At 45.6% G+C, this 20659-nt stretch overlaps 1 protein-coding gene across 2 annotated transcripts in view; it reads right to left on the minus strand.

Moving 5' to 3' along the window:
* The window catches only part of NALF2 (NALCN channel auxiliary factor 2), a 37688-nt gene extending 19328 nt beyond the window's left edge, over window positions 1-18360 (minus strand). Inside the window, exons 1-2 of one of the 2 annotated variants that reach the window (XM_034434972.3) lie at window positions 17443-18360; window positions 1170-1341 (exon numbers count right to left, since the gene is read on the minus strand). In XM_034434972.3, coding sequence (XP_034290863.3) covers window positions 1170-1341; window positions 17443-18231 — 961 coding nt within the window. In that variant the 5' untranslated portion in view covers window positions 18232-18360. The remainder of the gene's footprint in view (window positions 1-1169; window positions 1342-17442) is intronic. The other variant, XM_087877567.1, reaches the window with a different exon arrangement.
* Between the last annotated feature and the right edge of the window lie 2299 nt (window positions 18361-20659).

A 20659-nucleotide genomic window follows, 5' to 3' on the forward strand; every position in this document is an offset into this window, starting at 1 on the left:
CACTGTAAGTAGTCCCTGGTTAACCACCTTTTATGGAACCACCATGTGAAGGCGCTGAAGGAATGGTAGTTAAAGCCAGTCTTCATAGCTACGGCTGTTACAGAATTCAGATTTAATCAGAATTCAGGCGCTTGGCAGCCTACCCACCTCTACAATCCCAGCTATATACTTCAACTTCCTTCGGCCATCTCCCACCCACCCCCACTCTTAACTTTCAGCCAGTATCACCACTACCCACCATTCCAAGCTAACCTTTGCTATCTTCTTCCTACTGGCTGAACAGGTAGCTCTTCTGGGAAAGAAGGGGGAAGCCAGGTGGTGGAGCAGAGGTAGCCAAAAGGGCAGAGGTGGTGGCAGGTGAATAAGTGGAGGGAGCTAAAGAGGAGGTGAGCCTGGCAGGCCAGGAGAAGTGGGAGATGGTGGCCCTATTGACAGCACAGTCCTGCGATTGCCAGAATTCCCATCATTAAGTATTGTGGTTGTGTGTTGTTTCACCTAACAGCTGCTTTCCTTGGTACAGGTAGTCCTTGACTTACAACCACAAATGAGCCCAGAATTTATATTGCTGAGTGAGAAATTTGTCATTTTACGACTTTTCTTGCCACGTTAAGTGGATGGCTACAGTTGTTAAATTAGTAACATGGTTGTTAAGTGAATCTGGCTTCCCCATTGCTGGTCAGGTCGCAAAAGGGGACTGCATGAGCCCGGGACACTGCAACCGTCATATGTATGAGTCAATTGCCAAATGTCTGAATTCTGATCACATGACCATTGGAGATCCTGCAATGGTCGTAAGTGTGAAAAATGGTCATAAGTCACTTTTTTTCGGTGCCGTTGTCATTAAATGAACTGTTGTAAGTCGAGGACTACCCATAATGGAAATTTCAGTCCCTGCTTGGATCGTTAACCAAGGACTACCTGTACCTGGATAAAATCAGCTGCCTGGTGATTGGCCTTGTTCCCTGTCCGGTACACCTGAGGCATGCCCCGGGGGTGCAGAGCCGCAACCTGCCTCCCCTTTCTTAGCTGTATAGATCAGCAGAGGAATGCCAGCTGTGCCAGGTGAACTGGGCTCTCTGTGTGCTCCAGGCTATCCCCACTTGCCCTAATCCAGTGAGGCAAAGGGAGGTACTTCCTGGGACACTTTCAAGCCCCCCTCCGAGTCTTACCCGTACAGAGGAAGCCAGGCAACCCTCCGTAGACCAATTCATCGTTGTCAGGCAACACAAAGGGACACCTAGTCTCCACCTCCAGGCAGTATTGCTTGCATGGAATCCGGTGCTGGCACTGTAGTTGGGTCACATCAAAATACTCAGAGCACAGCCAAGCCTTGTAGACAGCCTACATGAAAGGAACAAGAGTCCAGAGGCAATAATACAGTAGCAAAAACACCCCCCCCCCCCTCCAAGAATCTGAATGGTGTCTGTTGGGATATGTGGGTAGTCCTCGACTTACAATAGCTCAATTAGTGACCGTTACAATGGCACTGAAAAAAGTGACTTATGAGCGATTTTCACACTTACGACCATTGCAGCATCCCCGTGGTCACGTGATCAAAATTCAGCCGCTTGGCAACTGACTCATATTTATGACGGTTGCAGTGTCCCAGGGTCAAGTGATCAGCTTTTGCGACCTTCTGACGAGTAAAGTCAATGGGGAAGCCAGATTCACTTAACAAACATATTACTAATGAATGCAGTGATTCACTTCACAGCTGTGGCAAGAAAAGTGGGGCAAAACTCACTTAACAGCTTAGCAACAGAAATTTTGGGCTCCATTATGGTCGTAAGTCGAGGACTACCTGTAGCCACGGACAACCTTAATTGTACATTGCCTTGCACGACTTTGCTGAACTGTACGTAAGATAAGATAGATTGTTGGAAAATAATGTATCTTCAGCGAAAATTCTCTGTTTCTACCTCGTTTCCCCCAAAATAAGACATCCCCTGATAATAAGCCCAATCGGGCTTTTGAGCGCATGGCAATAAGGCCAAGCACTTATTTCAGGGTCCAAAAAAAAATATAAGACAGGGTCTTACTTTCGGGGAAACACGGTATAAGAAGAAACTCATGAATCCTGTGTAGGAAGCCATTCTTTCCAAGCCCAGGTATGTCAGGCTGAGTAATTTGTGGGGACACTGGAATTTACTTTAAGAGGAAATTATTGGGAGAAAGATAATCAGCACTGCTTAAGTTTGTCACGTGAGTACATGAAGTTGCTCACTTACTGGCCATTCCTCCAAGCGGCTACAGAAGGGAAATGAGATTTGTAGAAAGTACATTTGTACAAATGTATTTTTGTACATTGTAAATTGCATTTGTACAAATCCAGAGTCTGGATTTGTAGAAAGTTAAAACTCAAAAGTTACATAAAAGAGTTTTCAAAGCGATGAGACTTGACATACAACACAAAGCAAAAACAACAATACTGACTTTGGTTTATTGTCATCATCTTATTTCATAAGAATCTGTTGTAAGAGAACTGCACCATTAGTTGTAAGTCATTTTCTAGTCCCGTGACAAGAGAGCCAGAGACAGACGGGATATTTCCTTCAGCAAATCTACATTTCTCTCTAATTTCAGCGGAAAGATGCATTTGTTCTATCCTGTCTTTTGCTGAGAAGCTCAAAATGGCACACAACAAATACCACGCCATCCCCACTCCCACCAAACTAAGTTAAGTTGGGCTCCCACCAATTTAAGTTGGGCTGGCAGAGAACTGCCTCAAGGCCTCCCAGGGAGCTTCCAGGGCTGAGGTGGGGACGGGAGGGGGACCAAACCTGGCTCTCTTTGCTACTAGCCCAGTCCCTTCACCACAGAGTAACCCTGGCTGTCGCTGCCGCTCTTGCAAGACAACTCTGAGTGAGAGTCCTGCCTCTCACCTCCTCCAGTCCACAGCTACAGCCAGCTGCAGAGGTCTTCCCCATCTCCATGTTTCTGCTTTCAGGCAACCCTGCTGCTCTCTGGTCATCAATGACTTTCCTCTGTGGCTATTTGGATTGGCCTGATCCCAGGCTACTGGAAACAACAGTTTCCAGTAGCCTGGGTACAAGAGCCCTGGTAGCGCAGCAGACTAAAGCACTGTTATTAACATTAGCTGCCTGCAATTACTGCAAGTTCAAATCTCACCAGGCTCAAGGTTGACTCAGCCTTCCATCCTTTCTAAGGTAGGTGAAATGAGGACCCAGTTTGTGGGGGCAATAAGCTGACTTTGTATAAATATACAAAAGGATGAAGGCTATTGCTTAACGCATTGTCAGCCCCTCTGAGTCTCCGGAGAAGGGCGGCATATAAATCAAATTAAAAAAACAACAACAGTAGACCAGGACCTCTATAAAATGACCTGCCTCATTGACCTATGTGGAAAGAAATGTGCTGGCTGGCAAGTTACTCTGTGATATGTGTAGCTGGGTCATTTTTTTCTATGTGGGTCAGCTGTACAAGTTCTACAAACTTCACAGAACAAGCAATATCTGTCCTAACAGATGGTTAACCTCCTGCCTTGATCATCAATTAAAGCTTTCCTGTTTCCCATGTTAAAGCCAGCAACTGGATATTTTTTCAGCTGTCAAAAAATCCATCATTTACTTCTTATATTGTCCCACATTGCAATTATCTAGTTAGTACATACCACCTACTGGTCTCCTGACCCAGATAGGAGACCAGCTTTCAGGAGAAAGCAAATTATATTAACATACTAATGGACTAGTGCAGGGACTCAAGGACGCCACCCCCCACCCCACCCCTGCCCCACTGCTGCCAGAAAAGTTAGGGACTGCTGATTTAGACCCCTCCTCGCCTTTTAGCCAGGAGTCAATCTTGAAAAGCATGGCTGGGTGATTTGCAACATCCAGGAAAGTGCAGACAGCTACAAATTGGCCACATTCACATTACTCCACCCACCCACCCCTGACACACAGACACCAATCCCTGGCTGAAGATTTGAAAATACCACTAAAATACTAACTGCTTTTCAAGATTGTATACAGTGCTCCACGGTACAAAAATGAAACCTCTGCAAGAAAACAAGCCAGCTCAGAGAGCACTAAGGACCACTGATATAAAATTTACCAAATGCTCTTGTATGTTGGATTTGCAAATGTTGCGCCAGTGTTTGAGGGGTTGCTGAGCACCACAATAAACATAAAAAGAAAAAGAAGGAAAGAGAGAACTCAAAACAATGGAACTGATCCCCTAGGAAGATGAATTTTTATTAGTCTGCAAAAAGTATTAGATTATAAATGTAAAATTTCTAGTGAGGGAAAGGCCCAAAGGGTTGTGGAATCAGGAACCTGATTTGTGGGTGTATTCTCATCACTCGTTCAATCATAGTTTCGTGTGAATCCCAGAAAACTGAGAAAGTTTTTTGTTTAGGAGGGAACAATCTGGTTGACCACAAAGATTTGTGCTTTACAAAAACAAAAGCTCCTTTTCTTCTCTTTTTTGATCTTTCCTCCTACCCTATACAGGTAGTGCTTGATGTACAACCACAATTGAGCCCAAAATTTTAATGTTGCTAAGACATTTATTAAGTGAGTTTTGCCCCATTTTATGACCTTTCTTGCCACAGTTGTTAAGTGAATCACTGCAGTTGATAAGTTAGTACTATGGTTGTTAAGTGAATCTGGCTTCCCCGTTGATTTTGCTTGTCAGAAGATTGCAAAAGATGATCGTGTGACCTTGGGACACAGCCACGGTCATAAGTATGAGTCAGTTGCCAAGCATCTGACTTGTGATCACATGGTCATGGGGATGCTACAAAGGTTGTAAGTGTGAAAAATGGTCATAAGTCACTTTATTCAGTGCCATTGTAATTTTGAATGGTCACTAAACGAACAGTTTTAAGTTGAGAACTACCTGTACTCCAAGAATTCTGCTGTACGAATTGTAAAGGAAGTGTAATTGGAGCCAATTGAGTAGAGGAGTAGACAAGTGGTATGCCCTGATAAGAAACACTCAAGTCATTCAAACGTGTGTATGTTAAATGTACTTTATCTTAAATATAAATGACTAAATCATGTGTGCTAATGTATATTGACTAGCCAATGAATACATATATGGAAATGATATATAAACCTATATTTCTTTATCTAGGATAACTTTTGCATTAGGGAAATGTCCCAATGATCATTAAATAAAAAATTAGTTTCTTTTGGTTACACTCCAACATAAAATATAAAAAAAGAAAATTACACCAATTTCAATAATTTCACTGTAACCTGTAAGTAATAAAGAAATAACTAGAAGTTAGAATTACTAACATGATCTATAAAATTACAACCTTAAAATATCTCTATAAAAGTCCTTAATATTAATACTAAAACTAAAGCCTAAAATAAGGCTTCAAAGGGCAAAAAAAAGATGTAAAAACAGATAAAAGATTAGAAAAATAAAAGAATATAATTTTGAAGAATTTGAAGGAGCAGCTATAAGGATGAAAGGATAAAGAGAAGCAAGAGAGATCTGGTGTGATGTATTAGTAGACAGTTAAAGACAGTTGTTGTTTTTTTTAAATTTGATTTATATGCCGCCCTTCTCTGGAGACTCAGGGCGGCTTACAATGCATTAAGCAATAGCCTTCATACTTTTGTATATTTTATACAAAGTCATCTTATTGCCTCCACAATCTGGGTCCTCATTTTACCTACCTTAGAAAGGATGGAAGGCTGAGTCAACCTTGAGCCTAGTGAGATTCGAACTTACAGTAATTGCAGACAGCTGGTGTTAATCACAATGCTATTAGTCTGCTGAGCCACCAGTATTGAAAGTATTAAAGAGTGATCAAGAGGATCAATAAAGTGGGAGAATTAATTAGCGGGCCATCCTGTAGGCAGACCCACTATTATAAGTAAATAGATGAGAAAACATAAATTATCTGGCTGTTGAATTCAGTAACAGCACTATTTGATGGAAGTTACACATATGTAAGAATAAATGAAATGCTTAGTAAATGATTCAACACTGAGGAGAACGTGTGAGGTCAGCTCAATTGCTTAATGCACTTATTGATCACTATATAATGAATGCTTGTGAAGAAGTTAAAAGGGTATTGATTGGGACATAAATTTGCACAATAAGATATTCTTTGTTGCTTGACAACCTGAATGATTTGTAATGAATGTTAGACAAACCGTGTGATGCAACGAGGCATATGAATAAGCAAATAAGAAAATTAATGTATCAGGGACGAAATCAATTCTGATTGACTGGAGAAGTGAGGTGAAAGGTTGCTGATAAATTAGATTTCTGTAACTGGGTGTAATGTTTAGTAAGAATGGGATAATTAATACAGAAACTTTTAAGTTCTGCAAATGCTGATAGGAAAATTGGATAGCCAGCTGTAAGGCATAAACATTTGTTGAAATAAGTTAATGGTTGGAATATGAGAGTGTGCATATGTCAAATTCCAAAACAATCCAATAACAGTCTATTCTGGGACAATTCCAACACTATTTCTTGATGATTTGGTCTTCTCCCAAAGGAACTAGCCCACAATATGTGGGAACTTTTAGACCCACAGTTCCTCCTACAGCAGCAACTGGAGGCCATGGCCAAGCTTTGGCTAGTACATCAATTACAACAATTCCTAAGATGGGAAGCACTAGCAACAACCGCTCAAGTCTTTCTCACGACCAAAAATGGACTAGTATCATGTGCTTTCCTGACTTCATCCTTGCAGATTCAAGGTTTTTGCCAATATTCTGTTTTAGTTATGTGTCCCTCTTTCCATTTTTTAAAAATACTTGTCATTTTTGTCTCAGTTTATGAGAGAGTTCTTTATGCAACCATGCTGGTTTCGTTCTGGGTTTATTTTTCTTTCTCTGTGGTATTATGTTAGACTGGTCTTTTATAATCTCATTTTTTCAATTTTCCCAAGCATTTTGATTTCTTTCCCCTTCAAGATTTCCAGCCATTGGAATCTTCCTAAGTTCTCTCTAAGATGTTGAAGTCAGCTCTCTTAAAAGTCTGAGATGCTCGTTTGACTTTATTTACTTATGCCTACATTATGTTGAATTCCAATATGCCATGGTCACTCTCCCCCAAAGTTCCCGCAATCTCAACTCCTTATATCATTTCATCTCTAATGGTAAGGATTAAGTCCAGTATAGCTGACCCTCTGGTTCCCTCTTTTATCTTTCGGATGACAAAATGGTCTGGTACGTTGGTCAGGAACCTGATCTCCCACTTGATGCAAAATTTGTCTCCCAGTTCACATCAGGATAGTTAAGAGTCCTGCATGACTACTATAGCAGGGTTCCTCCATATTTTAGCTAACTGATTAGCAAAATGTTCCTCTATTTAATTTGCTTGTTGGGTGGTCTCTACTGTATGCCTATGGCAGTATAAAGAAAAAGCCACAAAAATGTTATCCTTGATTTCACTATAATTAGGGCTTGAATTGTTACATAAGCAGTCACTGGAATTATTTTACAGTCATTTCATGACAGCTTCTTGAAATAAACCTATTTACCAGAATTTTGTGTCCTTAAATTGTTTCCCATGTTGCTTCCAGTTCTAGTATCTATTGAGCAGTTTGACAGCAATTTCATTAACTCATTACTCTCTTTTTCACAGAACAGGGGGGGAAAACCAGTTCTGGTTTCTACACCCAGACAATGATAATCCTTTGCAGCATCACCGTTCATAGAAAAGGTTATGAAGACTTTGCTTCTATGGCCCAACATCATTATTACATGGTGGCCCAGATAGATCATTTGAACCAAACGATGAATCAAACACCACAGCAATTAGCCCAAATCCAGGAAATTGCCAGACAGAACTGCTTCTTATTTATATTTTCAGAGCAGCATATCCTTCTAGAAATGTTCTACCCCTTCTCCCCAGTTATTTGACTAATGAATATTATCTGAGGCCCTGAGAGTTTATGACTTTATGAGCATCACTTATCCTAGTACACAGCAGCCTGGATATAAACAATTATACCAAATTTATGATCAGATGGACAGCTGCCTGCAGTAAACCCACCAGGTAGGCAACAGCAAACCACAGTATCCGACACTTATGATGAGGTAAATGGCTATAGACATGAGGAATTTTAGTAGAATATGGAGGAAAGTAAGCAGTGGGTACCTCCAGGTTCTGTCTTGGGCAGAACTTTTGATTTTGGGTTTTACTGATTAATAGGTTTGTTCTTATAGAAATGGCCAGTTTATATTACTATGAAAAAGTAAAAAGTTGAGGTTTGATGTTATTATCTTATTCTACTGCACTAAAGGGAGTCAGAAGTCAATGCCTTTTCTTTCTTTTTTCCCTTTGCCCCACACTTTTTCCTTCCCCTTTTCCTCCCCCATTTTCCTATTATTTTCTTTTGTACTTTTGTTTTATATATTATAAACTAATAAAAAACATTTAGATTCAAAGGTTTTGTCTTGGGCCCATGCTCTCCAACTTCTTCATACATTATCTAGATGAGGGGGAACTCATCAAATTTACAGATGACACTAAGCCGGGAAGAGTTGCTAACACTTTGGAAGATAAACTCAGGATTCAGAAGGATCTTGACAGATAGAAATTTTTCATAGTACCTGACTGCAGGACAAGAAGCAATGGATGGAAGCTCACTAAAGAAAGATCTAACCTATAACTATGGAGAAATTTCCTGGCAGTGAGAACAATTAATCAATGGAACAGCTTGCCTCCTGAAGTTATGGATACTCCGTCGCTGGAGGTTTTCAAGAATAGACTACATAACCAATTTTCCAGGATGGTATAAGATCTCCTGCCTTGGGCATGGGGTTGGACTAGAAAACCTCCAAGGTCCCTTCCAGCCCTAGGTTTCTATGGACAGGAAGGAGATAGGTCATGACTCTGCTTTTTCCTCCCCTTCCATCTATTCTCAGATGATGGAAATGCTATGAAACTGAGGGTTAGGAAAGCCACTTATGACTGTGAAGAAACAATTCCAACACATTCAAGTCATAAGTGGCTTTGCTTTATACTGTGGACGTTTGAATTATTTTGCTTAAGATTGTCCTGTCCTGGGGCAATATCTGAAGCATTTATTAGCCATGAAGCTGACATGTGGAAAAAGGTGGCATTTTACAAGTCGATGTGAACAATTTAGGCCTGGCTCCCAGCCTGCCTGTGATGGGACATGATCCTGTCTTCCACCTCAAGTTGCTCAGGGAAGGAGGCAAATAACAGTGAAAGGGTGCTCAGAGTGATAACTGCTCAGTCACATTGGTTTATTCCTCTCCCTCCCCTCTCCCACATTCACTCCCCCAGAATCTATGCTACTCTATTGTCTTTTTCCTCTGCATGTTCCTGTAGTGCAAGAGATGGATTGCCCTCACATGTTTATAACATACACATTTATTAGACCAAAAAGGCACAGCATTTGAGGTTTAGGATTGCCCCATACACCATGTTGAAGTGTTGAAACACTTTCCTTATCCTGCTCTGATCAGATTTTTCACTGTATCTGTCAAACATTCTAATTGTTCTGACTTGCTAGGAAGGACACATGAATCATTTAGAGTCACAGATCCTGTAACTGCACTATAAACATGGTTTTGAGAGTTTGGACATATGCCTATATCCCACGGTGCCAAAGAAATTGGCCTATCAAAAATAAAAAATCAAGTTTCCCCTGTCCAGTTGTGTCTGACTCTAGGGGTGATGCTCATCTCCATTATTTTAGCCAAAGGAGGCAGTATTGTCCAAAGAAACTTCTGTGGTCATGTCGCTGGCATTACAAAAGCCAGTGTGCACAGAACACTGTTACCTTCCCATCAAAGTGGTACCTTATTTATCTACTCGCATTTCCATGCTTTTTCACCGCTACATTTGAAGGAGCTGAGGCAAGTAAGGGAAGCTCATCCCTTTGCATGGTGTTTGGGTCTTTCAGCTTTCCCACTGACAAGCTCAGCATCTTTAACTGCTGAGCCATTGCACCTCCCTAATTTGCGGAAACTTACAGAATATTGGAGGACTTCCATTCCCAGCAAGTTTGCCTATATTTTTTGTAAACAAAACAATATTTCTGTAAAAAAAGAAAAAGGGACAAGTCTTTTAAACCCTGCATCTATTACAGATTTCCTCCCATTTCCAAAAAATAGCCGCAGACTACATATTGTTGTCCACAATCTGCAATGTCTGCAGCAGTGTTTCTCAACCTTGGCAATGTTAAGACATATGGACTTTGGATGGATGGATGGATGGATGGATGGGGAATTCTGGGAGTTAGTAATAGCAATAGCACTTAGGCTTCTATACTTAGGCACTCTCTGAGTGGTTTACTCCCAACAACTTGGCTCATTTTACTAACCTCAGAAGGATGGAAGGCTGAGTCAACCTCAAGCTGGTCAGGATCAAACTACTGGCTGTGGGCAGCCTGCAGTACTGCATTCTAACCACTGCGCCACCAGAGTTCATTATGCAGTTGATGATAGAAGTTCATGGGTCCTTCACGCTGCTAAAGTTGAGAAACGCTGCTCTACAGACTTCTCTCAAGCTCAAACCACACCAAATAGGAGGGGGCAAAATGTTCACATTTTAATTTTTGTATCACCCAAGTTCCCAGTTTAAGAAATAGACAGGCTGATTATGTCTTTTTGACTCCAACCTGGATATTTTCAATGTTCCTTTCTCACTCTCACACCAGGGACCCAAAAACTTTGCACTCCCTCCCCTAACAATAGACTCAGTCTTCAAGATCCTGGCAGCCAGACTGGCAAACTCCTCACTTCACTAAGGTCGCAAAGCGGGGTCACATGATCTCGGGACACTGCGACCGTCATAAATGTGAGTCAGTTGCCAAGCATCCAAATGTAAATCACGTGACCATGGAGATGCTACAATGGTCGCAAGTGTGAAAAACAATCATAAGTCACTTTTTTCAGTGCCATTGTAACTTTGAATAGTCACTAAATGAACCTGAGTCTTCGGAGAGGGGCAGCATATAAATTGAATTAATTAAATTAAATTAAATTAAATTAAATTATTAAATTAAATTAAATTAAATTAAATTAAATTAAATTAAATTAAATTAAATTAAATTATTAAATTAAATTAAATTAAATTAAATTAAATTAAATTAAGGACTACCTGTACTCAGAACAGTTAAACAAAAGTGATCTTCCGAAAACCTCACAAAATTAAAAGAACAATAAAAGGGGAATGATAGACCAATAAAAGGTAGAGCAGGGGTCCCCAACCTGTGAGTCGTGGCCCACTACCAGGCCACGGCCTATTTGCAACCGGGCCCTGTGAATGTGAGCTGGCAGGTGTCAGCGCTCACAGCCCCACTGAGGGCCAATGGGAGAAAAGAAAAGGGGGCCTGTCAGGTTTTGGCGGGAAGAGCATCTTTTGTGAAGGAATTACCTCAGGCAAGATTGAAGTTATTTAGTCTGTTGGAAACACCTGAGAATGTGAACTTGTCTTCTTTAACATTTATTTTTTATTTCAACCCTGGCTGGTGGCCTTCTCTCACCTGCCTCAGGTGGGCTGAACTGTAGACTCAATTTTTGTTTTTGATTTGGTTTCCCTTTTTAGTACTTAGCCAGACCCCTTTTCTGTCCTCTCCAGCTCCTGAGAGGGTCAGTGTGGAGGGAGAAACCAGGGGAGCAGCAGGAAGGCTACTGAACTCTGGCATGGGGACCTCAGAGACAAAGGGCCTCGGAGGCCGAGGAAGCTCTACCCTCACTGACCAGTGGGCCTTTCTGTGAAAAGGCTTCTGGTGTAATGGAGCCTGGAGAGAGAGGGGTCACCAGGCTGTTCCAAATGAATGCCCTGCTGGCTTTGTGGAAGGAGTCATTCTTCTTCCTGCTTCTCTTCCTTTGAGATGGGCTCTTTGGTCTACTGCATTTAAATTCCCTGCCCAATTTCATTTCATTTGCCCCAGAGATAGAGTCAAGTTCAGCTCAGACCTGAGAAAATATCAATTCCTAGATACGACACTCACATTTATAAAAATATTTATCAAAGATCTGGCAACTTTTTTCGAGGGGAGGAGAAGGCAAATGTCTGTGACACTCTAAAAAGTCGTTGGTGGGGTTATAATAAAAGCTACATTTCATTGAATTAATAGAGTTAGCAGTTGTGTTTTGTGCAACATGCTTTAATTGGGTCATGAAGTCAGAATGTCACACAAATAGGAAACTGGGTCAGTTGATGCAGCCAATCGATTCCAGAGAGGGAAGCGCAAAACCCTTTCTTCTCCCAGATGTCAGCAATACCCATAACTCTGTGGATTTAGTTCACCATCTCCATTTTGAGCTGCAGACCGAATGGATGAAAACATCTACCTTGATCCTGGGCGTTAAGATCCTTATGTAGTACCCTGTCCTGGATGGATCATGGACCACACTTTGATTCTATGTGGGTCTGTGGGCTGCCCCCAGAGTCTTTCACAGACTTGGGAGGGGGGTTGTTTAAGAGAGGGCAAATGACAAAAGCAGCATCACATCAATATAAGACAAGTGCCACTCCTTTTGTATATTCACTATGACATTTCTCCTCAAAAGCAATGGAGTTGCATTAGGGTTGCACACTGTTGCTTTTGCTACAGTGATGAAAGCCTGCTCCCGGTGGGTTTAAGTATTTCAGAGAGGTGGAAGGCGAGATTTATACAATAACACCCTTGAATGAAGATAGAACTCCTTTTGGACCTGCAATACCTCCTCTTTTGGCTATCTAACTTCTGGTTTACCTCTGAAAATCATCTCTCCTTTTTTGAGAGGAGAGAAGTTCACAACTTGCCAGGAAATGGCGCTACCTCACAGGAAACAAAGCCCGAGTAGCACAGGTGTTCTATTCACAGCCCACTCTAAGTCCCAATATATCTTATTAGCACTTGCTCAAAACTCAGCTAGGTTTTATACAAGCCTGTTGTAAGAAAAGCAAAGTCAGCAGTGAAGAGACCTCTGCTCTCCCCAAATACTATAGGTTCTTGAGTCCACCAGACTGCTTCAGGCCATGTGCATTTTGACCTTGGCTGTATAGTAAACTGGCAGCCAGCACAGCATTTTCAGCACAGTTGATGAATTTAACGTATACTGCCTTTAGTAACCAGTTGCGTAGCTCAAATTGAGTAATTTTTCCAACTTTGAATGGTCACTAAATGAACTGTTGTAAGTTGAAGACTATCCATACAAGAATTATATGGGTAGTCTTCAACTTACAACAGTTCATTTAGTGACCATTCAAAGTTACAAAGTTACAATAGGTCAACCTATTTTCCAAAGCACCAGAAGGCAAAACAAAAAACAATGGGAGGAAACTAATCAAGCAGTACTGGTAGAACTAAGGAGAAATTTCCTAACATTGAGAAAAATCAACCAATGGAGCAGCTTGGCTTCAGAAGTTGTGGGTGCTCCATGATTTGAGGCTTTCGAAAAGAGAATGGAGTGGATAATTTAATTTAATTTAATTTAATTTAATTTAATTTAATTTCCAATTTATATACCGCCCTTCTCCCTGAGGACTCAGGGCGGTGTACAGCCAAGATAAAAAACATAGAATACAAATATTAAAACATTTAAAAATACATATAAATTTTGGCCCGAAAGTTAAGAATCACAGACTAATTAAAAGAATTTAAAAATTTCTTCTTAAGCCAACCCGGCTTGCTGAAAAAGATGGGTTTTCAGGGAACGACGGAAGGCATTGAGGTCCTGGATTCTTCTTATCTCAGGGGGCAACTGATTCCAGAGGGTGGGAGCCCCCACAGAGAAGGCCCTCCCCCTGGGGGCCACCAGCCTACATTGTTTGGCTAATGGCACCCTGAGGAGGCCCTCTCTGTGGGAGCGCACGGGTCAATGGGAGGTCGTCAGTTGCAGCAGGCGGTCTCGAAGATAGCTAGGCCCTATGCCATGGAGCGCTTTAAAGGTGATAACCAACACCTTGAAGCGCACCCGGAAGACCACTGGGAGCCAGTGCAGCTCGCGCAGGAGCGGTGTTACAAGGGAGCGCCATGTTGCTCCCATCACTACCCGCGCTGCTGCATTCTGGACCAGCTGGAGCCTCCGGGTGCTCTTCAAGGGGAGCCCCATGTAGAGAGCGTTGCAGTAGTCAAGGCGAGAGGTGACGAGGGCGTGAGTGACTGTGCACAAGGAATCCCGATCAAGAAAGGGCCGCAACTGGCGAATCAGGCGAACCTGATAAAAGGTCCCCCTGGTAACAGCCGTCAGATGTTCCTCCAAGGACAGCTGCCTATCCAGGAGGACTCCCAGATTGCGAGCCCTTTCAGTGGGGGCCAAAGACTCGCCCCCAATAGTCAGTGATGGAGTCAACTGACTATATCGGGATGCCGGGAGCCACAGCCACTCAGTCTTGGAAGGGTTGAGCCTGAGCCTGTTCCTCCCCATCCAGATCCGCACAGCCTCCAGGCACTGGGACATCACTTCAAGGGCATAGTTGGGGTGGCCTGGGGTGGAGATGTACAGCTGGGTGTCGTCAGCGTACTGGTGGTATCTCACCCCAAAGCCACGGATGATCTCGCCCAGCGGCTTCACATAAATGTTGAACAGAAGGGGCAAGAGGACCGATCCCTGCGGCACTCCACAAATGAGAGGCCTCGAGGTCGACCTCTGCCCCCCTGCCAACACAAACTGCGACCGGTCGGAGAGAAAGGAGGAGAACCACCGCAACACAGTGCCTCCCACCACCAACTCTTCCAGCCGGTGCAGCATGATACCATGGTCGATGGTATCAAAAGCCGCTGAGAGATCTAATAGGACCAGAACAGAGGAATAACCCCTGTCCCGAGCCCTCCAGAGATCATCCACCAACGCGACCAATGCCGTTTCCGTGCTGTGCCCAGACCTGAAACCCGACCTGAATAAACATATCTAAGCATATGTTTAAACATATAAACATATATATGTTTAAACATATAAACAGACCTGAAACCCGACCTGAATAAACATTTATCTAAAATGGTATAAGGTCTCCTGCTTAAGCAGGTGGTTGGATTAGAAGATCTCCAAGGATCCTTCCAACTCTATTATTCTATGTCCTGTGTATGTATGCTCTATATCTGAAAACAGAAAGAAGTCATCAAAGTTTTTGAATATGTTGCTAAAAATGCAGTCATTATACAAGAGCCTTGATAGTACAGTGGTTTAGTGCACCCTGTTATTAATACAGCTGCCTGCAATTTCTGCTGGTTCGAATCTCTCCAAGGCTCAAGGTTGACTCAGCCTTCCATCCTTTCTAAGGTAGGTGAAAGGAGGACCCGGATTGTGGGGGCAATAAGCTGACTTTGTATAAAATATACAAAAGAATGAAGGCTATTGCTTAACGCATTGTAAGCCGCCCTGAGTCTCGGCATATAAATCAAATTAAAAAAAATATATATGCAATACCAGTGATACAATTTTTTTTTCTGAACTGAGGACTGCTTTTAAATAACCACACCAGAAGTCAGTGAAAAAAAAATAGATGATCTGGGAAAAGTTACACTTTTAAATTAAATCCTCTCTAACACCAGCTTCAATTTGTTTGTGTCTTCTTCTGGATACATTTCATCATTGACTTTTTTCTGAGAATATCTATAGGACTGAAATATGATGATCCCAGAGTAATCTGGGATCATGAAATTCTTGTTGGAAGCCAACCCTTTTTTTAAGTTAACAGAATACCTGACAAAATAAAATGACACAGCATTGGACACACTGAGACTCATGGGCACTGGGTCATTACTAATCTCTGAGGTAAACAAACCACACACCTACGTATCAGCCTCCTCCAAAAGCTAAGGATGATTCCCCTCTCATCCATTGCATTATCAATGGAACTAAACCATCTCCATTCTGCTTATAGTTTCTTTTCCAACACTGCCATATTGTGACAGGCACTCTCTATTCCTTCTCCCCATGAAGGTCCCACAGTCAAAGCTGATATACAAATATCAACAGAATCGCCAGAAATGTTATCCCCTCCCTTCCACCTAATAGTAAAAGCTTAACTTTATGTTATATTCAACATGCATGGCATAAACGTGTACTTTTAACAAAATGCTACAATGAGGTGGAATAATTTATTGTGGGATCAGAGGACAGAGAGAAGGTACATTTAATCCTCCCGTTCCAAATTAGTTAATGGAAATAATGTTTCCATTACATTTCCATATGTAATGGAATATCCATATGAAAATCAGTGCCCCTGCACTTATTTCTTGAATGCACATTCCACTTTCCAAAAATGGGGCATTTAATGTTATGTACAGCATAACTTCAAAAACCTTTTCAGAGAGGAAGTAACGTTCGAATTAATTCTTATATGAAAAATACAGTCAATTTGGTGATAAGTTTTCTTGACAATCCAGAAATGGTCTGGGTCATATTTTCAACTCTTCTTACTCATCTCTATCCCTGCAAGAGCTATTAATTCTCTGGGCTTCCATTCTTAATCAGGGCGTCTTATTTCCAGAGGTGGCTGAGGGGGGCAGGTAGGGAGTCTGTGCCCAAGCTAGAGCCCTGATCTCCCAGGCTACCTTCCACTGAGTTCCATGCAAGTTACACTTGGAAATGCTACCCATGGAACTGGGCCATTTGGCCAACACTCATGCCTATTATTAGTAGGGGCAACTTTTGGAAGAGTCTTTAGGATGTGCTAGATGCCTTGGAGTACAGTTATTACGCCTGTCCTAAAGGCAACCCTGGGGAACTTTGGAAAGTGGGAGGTGCTTATGATCAAACATCCCAAAGTAAAATTTCTAAAATGCTTTGATGTAAAGGAAGTTTGGAAACTATAATAAACTATAATAAAGAGAACCCTTTGGGACATCTACAGGAATACATAGTAACTCAATGTTCCATCTTTCGGTTCAGCAAGGCAGCTCAAAGCAGCTAACAACATTGGTCAAAAGTTGAGATCAAAATATAAGGCAATAGTGAGTGTTGTCAACAAGGCAGATTCATTGCCTTCTTAACAAAAGTAAAGTATTGGAGAGAAGCTTCCAAAAAAGCTCCTTGGTTCTAGATGAAAAGAACGAGTCTTACATAGGAAAGCAAAGGTGAGTTGTCCTGAGCGACAGTCAGTTCAGAGTGGCTACTTAATCACAAGGCTATTTTGCTACCCGGGAAGATGAGATTCCCAGCCCTTGACCTGCCCTGCTGAACAGCAAGTCGCTGAGGAACTCTGATGGCAATCTACGTCCTTCCCAAGAAATTCTGAGCAGGGCTGCTGCAAGAAAAGCAAAATTAGCGTTTAAAGCAGCCGGCCTGCAAGAAGCCAAGGGCCTGGCTCTCTGTGGAGGGCATTCCTCCCATCTCAACCCATCTGTCCAGCCAAAGTCTTGCTTATCGGCAGCAAGAGAGATGGTCCACTGGTCCAGAGAGAAGGGAGGGAGGCACAGCTGAAGAGTCCCAATAGGCCGACCAGCTGTTGCACCCAAAGCCGGGGACAAGCCCAAGGGGGTCCGGCTGCAGGGGAAGGTTTCTGGGGCCCCCCCCTCCCCCTGTTCCCCGGCCTCCCTACCTTGCAGTCTCTGAGGCAGGAGCGCACAGAGTAATCCTCGGCCTGCAGGTATTTCTCCAGCAGAAGCTCGAACTCCTCGTATTTTTCCTGAGCGTGTTGGTCCAGCCTTTGATACGCCTCCAGGCAGCTGGTGCAGGCCTCCCCGCGCCGGGCTCCCGCAGCAGCAGACAGGAAATCCATCAGCAGGTTGGACAAGCTGCAGTCCAGGCTCTCCGGGCCGGCCATGCCGAGCAGCAAGTCCCAGGCCGTGTAAGCGTCACAAAAAGGGAGGCGAAAGGTCCGAAAGTGGCCCTCCAGGAAGTCCAGCTGGGGAGAGGCGAGGGCGGCGGCGGCGGCGGCGGCGAGGGCGGCGGCCGCGGGCAGCCGGAGAGGCACGGCGGCGAAGGCGGCCAGGGAGCCCTGCTGGAAGAGGCGCCGCTGGGAGCAGGCCGAGCTCAGGTCCGGGCGCGGGGGCGCGGCGGCGGCGGCGGCGGCGCAGTGCGGGGGGGCCGGCGGGGCGGGGCCCTCGGCGCTCCGGTTGCGCGGCCCTCCGAGCAGGGCGGCCTCGGGCGCCGCCATGGCCGAGCTCCTGGCCTCAGCTCGGAGCCGCGTGCCGGCGGCGGCGCCGCAGAGCCACAGGCGGTCGGAGAGGAGGACGGCGAAGAAGAGCAGCGAGCCCAGCGACAAACGCCATTTCTGCGCCCGCTCCGAGTCGGCGCACGGCTTCTCGGGCTGGCCCGGCTGGCCCAGGCGGGCGGCTAGGGCGGCGGCGGCATGTTCCCGTGGCTGCATCCAAGCGCCGCTGGTCATATTTTTCGGGGGCGGCACGGAGACGGGCGGGGGGCGGCGGCGGGCGGCGGGGGGGCTCCCGGGCTCCGCCGCTCCTCCGGCCGCCCCCTCCGCGAGCAGAATGTCACCTGCCGCCGCCGCCGCCCGGGCCCGCTGGGAAGGGGAGGGGCGGCCCCATGGCGGCTCGCGACCAGAGCCCGCCGGCCCCGCCCGCCGCTCCTCCACCGCCGCTGAGCCCCGCGCGGACGCCCCCAGCCTCCCCCCGCGAGGCCGCTAAGGGCTGCCGAGGGCCGGCGCATGGTGCTGCGCCGCCGCGGCGCTTCTCAGCATGGCCAGCCCTGGCGGGAGGAGGCCGCCCCGCGCCGTCCCGGCATCCCCCCTCCTCCCCCCGGGCGCCCCGGCTGCTCGGTCCGGCGCTCCGGCTCACCGCTTGGCCCGCTTCATCTTCCGTCCCGACGGGCCCGCCTGGCTCCCTCCCTCCCCCCGCCCGCCTGCCTGCCTGCCTCGGCCTTCCCCCCTCCCGCCCTGCGCAGCGGGCAGCCTCACTCGCCTTTCCTCCTGCGCTTCAGGCCACTCCGGAGCGCCCGGGCGCGGCGGCCAGGCCCGTCCATCTCCCCCTCCCGCGCCCGCCGCTCGCCTTAGGCCGTCGCCATCTTCAGCCGGGCAGGGAACACCTTGAGAAATCGATCGGGTCGGAAAGGAGGGGGCGGCCAGAGGCGGGGGCGCATGCGCGCTCCGCTCCGCACCCGGGGAACACTTCCTTCGCCCGGCGCCCCTGCCTTCGCCACAGCGCCCCCGAAGCCGCGGCCGCCATGCGGGACTTCCCTCCGGCCGCCGCGGCCCCTGGGAGCCCGGGCGGCCGGCGTCGGGGCGGGCTGAGCGGGCGGCTTCCCGACCGCAGCTCCTCCTCGCCCGTCCCCGAGCGGCAGCGGAGCGCGGCCGCCCCCCGGCCTTCCCGGCTGGCCGTGGTGCTGAAGGACAGCTCCCGAACGGCTGAGGATCGCGGAGCGCCGCCCGGCTTCTTCGGGAGCGCTTAGGAGCGCGGCGCTGGTTGCGAGGCGCGGAGGGGACGTCCCGCGATAGCTAGGAGGGGCGACGGCGGCTGAGGCTGGAGAGCAGCCCACGAGGCTGACGGCGCCTCCAAAGCCTCATTGGCTTCCTCCGTGTTTTCCCGCGGCTGCGAGCGGTGATTTGTGCGGAGGGTTTAAGGCAGCGCCCCGAGGCGATGCGCCTCTTGGCTGCCTCCTCCCTCTTCGGCCCACCGCCTCCGCCCTCCACCGATCCCGTCCAGGAAGACCTCGGCCAAGACCGGAGGGCTCGCACAAAGGAAGGAGAGCCAGGAGCTTCAGCGGCTGTCCCTAAACCCGACTCTACTGGCAACTGTCATTCCATCCTCAACCTGAAACCTCTGGAGGAAATCGGTCGTTAATACCTGTTCCACCTTTCAGGTGCATAGATAATGCGGAGGCATCGCTGGTCTTTCTTTGCGATGACCTTTGGCGGAGCTGCAACAAGAGTAGAACTAAAAGAATTGCAGACTAACAGATTTGGAAGGGACCTTGAAGGTCTTCTAGTCCAACCTTCCTGCTTAAGCAGGAGACCCCGAATCATTCTGGACAAATGCCTGTCCAATCTCTTCTTATAACCCTGCAGTGATGGAGCACCGACAACCTCTGAAACCAAGCCATTGCACTGGTTCGTTGTGCTCACTGACAGAAAAAATCTCCTTAATTCTAGGTTGGATCTCTCTCTCTTTGATAAGTTTCCATCTGTTACTTCTTGTTCTGCCCTCAGGTGCTTTGGAGAATAGGTTGACCCCCTCTTCTTTGTAATATTTCCTTAAGTATTGGAAGACTGCTATCATGTCACCGCTAGTCCTTCTCTTTCTTTGACTAGAGTGCATACCCATGTGCAGATGTAGTCCATCTGGTCCTGTGATTTAAACTTATCTAGAGTGGATAGGTGTTCTCTTACAATTTTCTTGCCAATTTTGATTTATATTCCTAATCTATCTTTTATGGTGCTGCTTTTGGTAGATTGAGCTATTTTTTTCCTTTTGCATGAAGAGAGATAGAAAGATTGAATAGCAGTTCTGCTTTCTCCCTGCTGTCTATCACCTCCTTACCATTTTCTCCCAATAGTGGATCAATCATTTACTTGGGGTTTTTTTTCTTATTTTTTACAACCATCCTGGTTCCTTTTTTTAATGTCAGCAATTTTTGGTACCATTTACCATGGTACCTTGCTGGATGTCTGTTATGATTAGGAATAAACAGTATCTTGTCTTAATTAGAGAATGTTTAAGCACCACCAAGACTAATGTGGACAGAAGGCTGCAAGTTACAGCCCAACAGTCAAACTCATCTGACAAATAGAACTCTAATCATAACAATATTCTTTCTGAATATTTTAATGGCTGCCAACTGGACTCTGGTAACTTTGCAAAATA

The sequence above is a fragment of the Pantherophis guttatus genome, chromosome 12 (assembly GCF_059756535.1).
Source record: "Pantherophis guttatus breed Tessera chromosome 12, ASM5975653v1, whole genome shotgun sequence".
Classification (NCBI taxonomy): domain Eukaryota; kingdom Metazoa; phylum Chordata; class Lepidosauria; order Squamata; family Colubridae; genus Pantherophis; species Pantherophis guttatus.